This window comes from Mustela erminea, chromosome 9, assembly GCF_009829155.1.
Source record: "Mustela erminea isolate mMusErm1 chromosome 9, mMusErm1.Pri, whole genome shotgun sequence".
NCBI classification, from domain to species: Eukaryota; Metazoa; Chordata; class Mammalia; order Carnivora; family Mustelidae; genus Mustela; species Mustela erminea.
The window spans coordinates 63,126,520-63,135,766 of NC_045622.1; the positions used below are offsets into that span (position 1 = coordinate 63,126,520).

At 47.7% G+C, this 9,247-nt stretch overlaps 1 protein-coding gene across 1 annotated transcript; it reads right to left on the reverse strand.

Moving 5' to 3' along the window:
* Nucleotides 1-3,026: 3,026 nt before the first annotated feature.
* Nucleotides 3,027-6,661, reverse strand: NLRP10 (NLR family pyrin domain containing 10). The gene is made up of 2 exons (XM_032359003.1): nt 6,171-6,661; nt 3,027-5,046 (listed from the first exon to the last, which is right to left on the reverse strand). The coding sequence occupies exons 1-2, from the start codon at nt 6,451-6,453 to the stop codon at nt 3,410-3,412; spliced, it is 1,920 nt and encodes a 639-aa protein (XP_032214894.1). The 5' UTR covers nt 6,454-6,661; the 3' UTR covers nt 3,027-3,409.
* Nucleotides 6,662-9,247: the final 2,586 nt, after the last annotated feature.

Here is a 9,247-nt window from a genome sequence, read left to right on the forward strand (position 1 = left end):
GCACCCAGCTTCTCCCCAGTGGGCTATACCCTGGAGCTCTGCAACCAGACAGACAGACCATATTCTATAGGATAAAATCTCGAGATCTTACCTCCGGAGGCTTTTCCCAGAAATTCTGATGCTGACTCAGATCTAGTCATTAGATCCCGGATGAGCCCCCAGAATGTTGGGGTCCATTATCAAAGGAATGAGACTGAGACAAACTGAAAGTTATGCAAAGCCTTATTCTATGCCAAACATTAGAAGTTAGACTGACCGGCCAGGGGAATGAGACTGAGACAAAGTGAAAGTTATGTGAAGCTTTATTCTATGCTAAGCATTAGAAGTCAGACAGAGTGGCCAGGGCTGCCTCCAAAGAAAGCGACCCCCTCCCGATCTCACAGGCTGGTTTTATAGGGCATAACCGCAGACCCAAGATATGTGGCTTCTATCATTAAGGCATTTACTCCTGGAATCGATACCCGGAACCATACCAGGAACTATTGGGGTGTTTATTCCTGGAATGAAATCCATGGATATAAACAACAATATGGCTACCTAGGCAATATGGAGTCACTCTGGCTAAGCAGGCCCTAATAGTTAAACAGGTTTTAACATTAAATTGGCCCTAACAGTATTTATGTAATGTCTCTGTGACATATCATTCTGTCTACTCAGGATCCTTTCCTTTGGGGAGCCATTCTCCCATTCCATACCTTTCAAGAGGTGTTGATCCTTTCTTACATAGCCTTGGGGGGTGTGACCTAGACCATGAGACTTAGTCCTGTCTAATCAGAGAAGTTCATCTTCCAGATCACAGTGGTTGTCCAAGACTTAGCACATACCCAGGGTCAGGTCAGAAGCCACTCCCAATTTCTCTGCTAGACTTGTTGGCAAAGACAATTCTGTTCCTTTTGGGTTGTTGACTGTAAGGGTGATTTAATTAACAACCCATATGGCCATCTTCACTGACACATTAGAATCACTCTCCGAAATAAGAAGAAAGGACAACTGTAAAAAGAGCAACAGAGAGGAGAGAGAGTGAAAGCCTTGATGCCATTGTTAGAAAGAGCCAGAAAGGGGTGCCTGGGTGGCTCAGTCATTGAGCATCTGTCTTCGGCTTGGGACATGATCCCAGGGTCCTGGGATTGAGCCCCACATCAGGCTCCCTACTCAGTGGGGAGCCTGCTTCTCCCTCTCCCACTCCCCCTGCTTATGTTCCCTCTCTTGCTGTCTCTGACAAATAAATAAATAAAACCTTAAAAAAAAAAAAAAGACCCGACATAGCTAAAACTAGAAGCCAGTTATCTTTAAAAAATGCATGGGTCTTTTAATTTTTGCTTCAGCTACTTTAAACTGAACATGAATCCTAAGCAAAATACCATCTCTAAACCTTAATTGGATGTTAGATCCATGTTTGTTTGTTTGTTTTTTGTTTTTTTAAAAGATTTTATTTACTTATTTGACAGATAGAGATCACAAGTAGGCAGAGAGAGAGAGAGAGAGAGGAGGAAGCAGGCTCCCTGCTGAGCAGAGAGTCTGATGTGGGGCTCCATCCCAGGACCCTGAGATCATGACTAGAGCCGAGGGCAGAGGCTTTAACCCACTGAGCCACCCAAGCGCCCCTGTTTGTTTTTTTAAACAGGCCTCCTTGGCCCCATGAAAATCCAGCAGTGTGGCTGGGCACCTGTTCCATTGTTCCCAAATTCTCTGACATTCAGGAGCTGGTCTGCTGTGACCATCTAAGCCCTTGGGCGGCAGCACAGCCTCGCTCACTGGATGCCAGCCAGCCTCTGTAGTAATGCAATACAAATTGCTCTTTAAATAAGTATACACACACGCACATACTGTTTGTTACACATATTCTGTATACAAATACCATCTATGTGTTCAGTATGCTATGTATATAATTATCAAATATGGAACCACCAAACTTGTTGTGTGAAAAAGAGTTAGTAATAGTTACTAACTCTTTATCTTTAAGATACTGTTACTATATCCCAAGTTGACTACCTAAAGCTAAGTTCCCTTGGATTCAGACATCTGGCCATGTCCAGTAGATTGCTGGAATTGGTACACAAAGACTTGACTTGTGAGGAGTCATGACAGGAATAAATTTGTATGAAAAGCAAAATGAGGAGTGTCTGTAACCTTCCTATGGGGCACTGAGGGTTCAAGGCAGCCTTGGCATTCTTGGCTGTGATGATACCAGCAGCAACAGCTGGAGCAGGGGTAGGTTTTCTGTGTCTGCACCAGGTTCTCAAGGGCCTCTACCTTGTTGGCTGAGGGGCAAGAAATAAGAGATCTCTCTGAGGAACCCCAGAAATTGATGGGGCTCCTAACTGAACTTCAATTTCCTCATCCGTTAAAAGAGAGTCGGAAACTGACCCTACTTACATCTAGAATTCCTTTGAATTCTTCTTGTTTTCTATACAGAGGGACCCAGAGCAGAAAAAGAGATTATGAGTTATCTCTGGGAACTAACTGGACTTTCTTTTTTTTTTTTAAGATTTTATTTGACAAAGAGAGAGAGACAGAGCAAGAGAGGGAACACAAGCAAGAGAGTGGGAGAGGGAGAAGCAGACTCCCGGCTGAGCAGGGAACCTGATGAGGTCCTTGATCCCAGGACCCTGAGATCATTACCTGAGCCAAAGGCAGTCGCTTAACCAACTGAGCCACCCGGTGTCCCCTAACTGGACTTTCTAAAAAGAAAAGGGAGGTGACAGCATCACTGCGGACAACAAGTGACATGGTATTAGTACAGAGCTAGGTCAAGTCATGGAAGAGTTTCTAAGATGAGAGGTCTGTGACAAGATATGGTTCATTTCCAACACAGAAATTCTAGAAGTTTCTAGAAAGATGCAAAGCTACTATTTACTTAAGCAGCAATTATTCACAAATAGAGAGTCAAAGGGATATTCCATTAAGACACAGTATACTATTTCCTTTAAATGTTGATATTGATATGCTTCACATTACCCAATCTTATAGAATGAGCACAATCCACAGTTTATTATATTTAAAAGTTTATTAATAGAAAAGAGCTCCTTCCCATGTTTGGTCCTGGATGTTAACACTAAATTCCAAGTAGAGAAGGTTATAAACAGCTTCTCTAGGTGAACAGGATGCTAAATAACTGAATTTGAGCCATTAATGGTGTGTGTGATTGTTCCTAGGGACTCAGTCCACATGGCCTTGCCCCATAGCCTATGTTCCAAGTTTTCTGATCCCGTATTATCTAATTTTCTTTTCTATTTCCCCCTTTCCCTTCCACTCTTTCCAGTACCCATTAATTAAATCTCTCATCTCTCCATTCCATTTTACACTCTGTCTTCCCTTCCCCCACCCCTCCCCCCAACACTCCTGATCCTTCAGCTCTACTGTCCCATTTATCTGCTTTCCATCCTACTGCGCCTATCCTCCGCATCTCTCATTTCTCCATCTCTCTGCCTTTTCCATTAGAAGTCTCTTTTTGTGTCTTTGCTGTATTATCTTTGCCCACAACAGGACCTTGATTCTCTTTCTGTTCATCCCTCAAGCTGGTTTTGACAGAAAATGATTTCCTGTCGTGGGATTTCTTATTTGACTGTCCCACCTTTAACGATACATCACTTATCTGAACGCCCTTCACCAGATTCCTTATTTTAGATGGATTTAGGGAGAATTCCAAATCCCAGGCCCTTTTATGCTTTTTAGATTTCATTTGTTCTTTAAAATACATCAACTCCTGCTTTAGCGAGGGAGAAACTTTGAGGAAGAACTTTAGCTCAAAGTTCGAGGAGGTCTCTTTCTTCAATATGTCCAATAAAAACTGCATACTGAGGGTTATCTCCCCATTCTCTTCCTCCTTTTCTTCATCCAGAAGACTCCTCAGTTCTCTGTGGGACTCTTTCCCCAGGTCGCTCTGGTCCTCTTTCACCAGGTAGGACACGGCATGAAAAAACTCTTGGAAGCTAATGTGGAGGAAGGTATAGAATGTCTTCGTATGACTTCCCTCTTGGTAGGGCATGCTGCTCAGGAAAGCGTCAAGGCTGGCCCCATCTAAATTGTGCTTCCTGAGATCAGCTTCTTCAAATATAAACCTCTGGTGCTGGATCCCCTCAGCGGCTAAGGAGCACAGACCACGCAGGACCCTGTGGCTGGTAAGCTCGGTACAGTCTGCCTTATCACTGGGCGGCAGGAAGGTGGAGACATAGGCCATGAAGATGTCCGTGCCATTACTGGGATTCTCTGAGATCTCTCTGCCTCTCTCCATCCGCTCCTTGAGCCAGGAGCAGATCACCCAGCAAATGCCTGGAATTTGACATGATTTGTACAGCACATCATTTCTTTGCACAATGTCAAAGGCATTTCTGGCTTGCTCCTCGTCGGCGAAATAAGAGCTGAAATACCTCCTCCTCTCATCCTCAGAGAAGCCTAAGATGTGAATATGGCGCGATTGCTTCAGCAAGGACTTCAGACTGTGCAAAGCCACCGGCCGGGTGGTGATGAGGAGGGAACACCTGGAAAACACCTCTCTCCTGATTAGACGGTGCAGCACGTTCTCCATGGGATTCAGACTCAGTCTCTTCAAGCCTGTTGCAAAGGGCCTCTGCAGTTCGTCAAAGCCATCCAGGATGAACAGCAGCCGCTCCTCCTCCCTCAGCATCTCTTTGACAGGCGCCTGGTTGTCCCCACAACACCAGAAGAGGAGCTGGTCCGGTGTGCCCGCCGGCAACAGGACCACTTCTCTGCAGCTGACATAGAAGACATAATCAAACTGGCCTGGGTACAGAGTGCCCATGGCCCAGTCCAGCACCATTTTTCTGGCCAGCGTTGTCTTTCCGGTGCCCGCGGACCCCTGTAGCACCACTGTGGGCGGGGCTTGGTAAGACTTCTCTCCTTGATCGAACAGAGTCTCCACCGAGACAGAGTCCAGCTCCTGCTCTGGGAGGGGACAGGCGGACAGATCTGTGCTCTCTGGGTTCAACCTGGTCACCAGTAGCAGCTGATTGTAGTTACAGCCGATTCCTCTGTCTTGCCTCTCCTCTAGGCAGCGCACGTGCTCTCGGTACATTTCTCTGTAATCTGAGCCAGACATGTGGGGGGTTAGCCAGTCAGAGGGTAATAAAGACCAAGGGGGCCTTTCAAACTCTGGGCTCTGCTCTCTACTTTCATCTTGTCTGCTCTCTAACTTGTATCTTCCTCAGGTTTATACTTCGAGCTTCAAGGGGAGGGCCCCCTGGACATGTGTGTGTGCCTACACACACATCTGTATGAGTGTGCAAGCTTGTGTTTTGTGTGTGCGCATATCGGTGGGGTATGAGTGAGTGCTTGTATCCACACAGGCTCAGGAGAGGACGCTTCTGCAAGCTTGTGTACTTTTGTGTGAGGAAGGTGTGTCGGTGAGCATCAGCAGGTGGGTGTTTGTAAGACTATGTATGTGTGCAAAAGTCTCGGTGTGTGTGAATGTCTGAATGCTTCTTTGAAACACCTTCATTTGAAATGGTGAGGACAGAGTGGAGAAAGGAAAGGGAAGCCGGAGGATGGCGAAGGAAGTAATGGGAGCCTGTTCTTGGTAATGATCAAGCCGGGCACTCAAGATAAAGCAGCTCCCGGGCAGAAGACCTGACTCTGTCAACGGAGCTCTTGGGTGTGACAGAGGCTATGGAGGGAGCACAGGCTCTCCCTGCACCCCACGAGAAGGGATAGGAGACTTTCTGGGTTCCCCGGCCACCCTCTTCTCTAGGGCAGCATCGATCCACCAGAGGATTGAGAGAGCAGGACCCCCGAGCAGGCTGTCCTCTGTGGGAAGCAGCTGAGCAAAGGTCTGACACCCCCACCCACCCCAAGGCCATTTTGGCTGGTTAGTGGAAACCCCTTCACCAATACCACCCTCAGTCTCTAAGCCCCTCTCCTCTGCCCTCCTCTCCCTGGCACTAAAATCAGAAGTAGGAGGTAGGACATTATGGCTACAAGATGAGTGTAGTCTTCTATAAGACCCCACCCTCGGCTCAGGCTCTCCCCCAGCAGCTGTCAGAGCCTTCAGCTGGAGACCACCAGGCCCCTGGGCACTGGTGCTCCTTGGTACAGACAGAGGGCAAGAGTGAGGGCAAGAGACTCCCACTATAAGCTGTGGGAGTCTCTGGAAATGTCACGGGGGTGGGGGAGTCCCCCAGGACTGAGGTCCCCTTGTCTCCCACTGCACTCACCATTCAGACAGATGTGGCTCAGCCGGTCCACAGGTTCCAACAGGTTCATGGCCCGCAGGACACTAATCACCACCTTCACGGCCTCCCGTGCTCCGCACAGGGAAATGAGCCGAGAAGCCAGGTCCACTGGGCTCAGGCCCTCCAGCTCCCCACGCGCCAGCAGCATCTTCCCCTCAAGCAGGCAGTTGTTCCGTAAGTGGAACTTGAAGAGCTTGAAGCTTTTCTCCTCAAGGTCTCTCAAGGCCCAGAGCAATGCCTCCTGGGGGGTTTGGATCTGTGACATGGTGCTGGGGTGAAGGGCTGAGTTCAGTCCAGTGACTGGGAAAAGCAGGAGAGGCAGGAAGAGAGGCAGGCACTGAGAGAAGTGCAGGCTGCAGGCCCCCCCAGCCACTCTGCTTTCTGGGTGCTTAGCAAGCTGCTGAGCGCAGGCCCAGGAGAGATGGGAGAGATGCGAGCCGTGTTCCGAGAAAGGTGAGCAGGTGGAACAGCCCAGAGTTTTTCTACTCATTTCCCACTGCGCCTCTTTGTGAGCTGATATATGTCTGCGCCAGCAAATAAGAAGGCAGGCGTGTGGGTGTGTAGTTTCTATCTCTCCATCTCTCTCCTCCCGCCTCTTCCTTCTCACGCACACTGTTTACCAGGCCCTAAATGCCTGCATAAGGCGGTTTCGGCTAAAAATGGAGACCTTTTGTAAGTTTCACAAGTGAGCCCCTCTCTGACTTTGTGAACCCGTAGAGAGTTGGAGCATATTTGCTGGGACTGCTGAGGAATGGCAAGAAGGTACAAACTCTATACTCATTGGCCCCCTGGCTTCACACCAGATTTCAAAGCTGGAAGTCTTCTAATTCAGAAAAGGAGACAAGTTCAAATGATAAGAGAAACAGGCTCTTAGAGGGCCCACTAATTATCACCTCTTTTGATCATCACAAAAACGGTCTCTGGGATTGCTCCAGATGAGAAATTTGACAGAGAAGAGTGGTTTTCCAGAACTTCCCAGAGCTGGACCAGTGGGCAAGAGGTGGGATTTAAATCACAGCCTCTGACCTGGGTAAATAAGGAGAAAAGGGGGTGAAGATACAAAAGCCAGAAGCAGAAAGCAGGTCGTTCGACTGACTGCTGTCCCACACTGCAGACTTGTGTAGGTATGAAGCAGCAGTAGAGGGAGAGGAGGATCTTGAGTTGTGTTTAAAATATAGAACTAATACACTGGTGCGGTGGCAGTCTTCAAAAGAAGAGAAGCAACTATTGGCAGAAACTTTCAGAGTCCAGAATTAGCCCTTTGATCTATAGTCGGTGGGGAACCCATCTCTGTAGCAAAATGTCTGAGAACTAGAAAAAGGTATTTGGGAACAGGGAAAGCTGCTGAGACTCAGATAACAGCATTTTAACTACGCACCAAAAATAGAAAAAAGTTAGGAGTGTGTTAGAATCCAAGAGCCTTTGGGTGCAAGTCATGGGGTAGTTTGCAAAAGCAAGCCTGCTGACATAGGAGTGATTTACAGTAAATCCTCAGATTCCCCTAAAAATCTCTGCTGCTGGCAGAGCTAATTCAGGAGAGAGCAAGAAAAGATGGCATCAGAGGCTGCCAAGGAGATGTGGGGTCTAGGCTTCAGGCCATTTGGATTCAAAGAGCTGGAGGTGAGCCTAGGTGACTCACCTCTCTGGGGCAAGAGCCCAACAAACCAGGTTCTGGGGGCCGAATGAAAAAGATTTTTTTCTAGTTCAGACAAATCTCAAGCCAAGCCTGGATCCACTTTGCCAAAACCCACTAGTTCACTTCTGCCTGATGGTGCTGGTATTAAGAGGTTGGGTGGGGGCTCCTGGGTGGCTCAGTCAGTTAAGTGTCTGACTGTTGGTTTCAGCTGAAGCCATGATCTCAGGGTAGTGAGATTGAGTCCCGTGCTGGGCTCTGCATTGGGCATGGAATATGCTTGAGATTCTCTCTCCTCTCTTTCTGCCTCTCCCCCCCCCATATCTCTCCCTCTTAAAAATAAAAATAAAAAAATAAAAGGGTAGGTGGGACAATTCTGACACCTCCCCTTTGATACCTACCAGGCCCTGGCACACGTGGGGCTGGAACAGATGAAGGGCGCCTGGACCTCCTCCGAGGAGCACAGACACCCACACATTCCATCTGACCATCAGTGGACAAGTATTGCTCACCAGAGGAGAACTTGACCTCATTCCTCCACATATTATGCTGAGAAACAAAGGAGGGGCCAAAGGAAAAGAAAGAGTCCAGCAGCCCCGTCATCTCCTCTCTGAACCCCCAGCGCTTGCTTATAACATGAGCAGGGGCCAGGCGGGGGCAGTTTGACTTGAGAGGCAGAGGAATTGAGGTGCTGTCACCACCACGTCCTCGGCCGGGGCACCATTTCTCAAAGTTGTTGAAACCACTGGAGGATATGCTCGACCAAACTGAAAACGGAGAAGGACAGGAGCTCCATGAAACAAGAATCTAAACAAGGTGGAAAACAAAGTCCCTCAAGACAGCTGGTCAGAAGGCCTAGAGAGCTGTGACAGGACAGAAGCCCTGACTGAGGAGAACGGGGAGCTCGGACGGACCATCTCCAAGGGAAGAAAAGAACTGACAGGTTAACTGGGACTGCCAGGCCCCCTGGGAGATCCTACCAAGAGGCTACTAGAAGGTATGGAGAAACGGACACTAAGTACCAAGAAAATTAGACAGATGGATAAAAGAAAGAAATCACTAGTTCTAGGAAGAACAAAACCAAGAAAGACAGAAGTTTACATAAGAGTAAACTACAACACTCAGGTGGGAATAATGTTTGCATAGAGATAATAACAGAACCACTGAATATTGATCTAACTAAAATGTATACTATCACCATATTGAAAGGACAGTGGTGGAATGTTCTGGAGTGTTCTGGCATAGGAAGCCAACAGATAATGCATGAAATTGATGAGTTAAAAGGTAACAGTAGACATGTATTATTTAGAAGTGCAAAGATGCAGGAAGGAACAGTTTAAATACAAAAGCAGCTGCTTCAAAGAAGAGAGACCAGTGGTAATGGTGCGCGGGGTTGGGGAGGTGGACCAGGAAAGTACTGGATTTC

Excerpts from the sequence above, each read along its gene's own strand:
- NLRP10 (XM_032359003.1), bottom strand. The coding sequence starts at position 6,453 with ATGTCACAGATCCAAACCCCCCAGGAGGCATTGCTCTGGGCCTTGAGA. Across the intron at positions 5,047-6,170 it reads GAGCCACATCTGTCTGAATG|ATTACAGAGAAATGTACCGA; the intron begins GTGAGTGCAGTG and ends TGTCTGGCTCAG.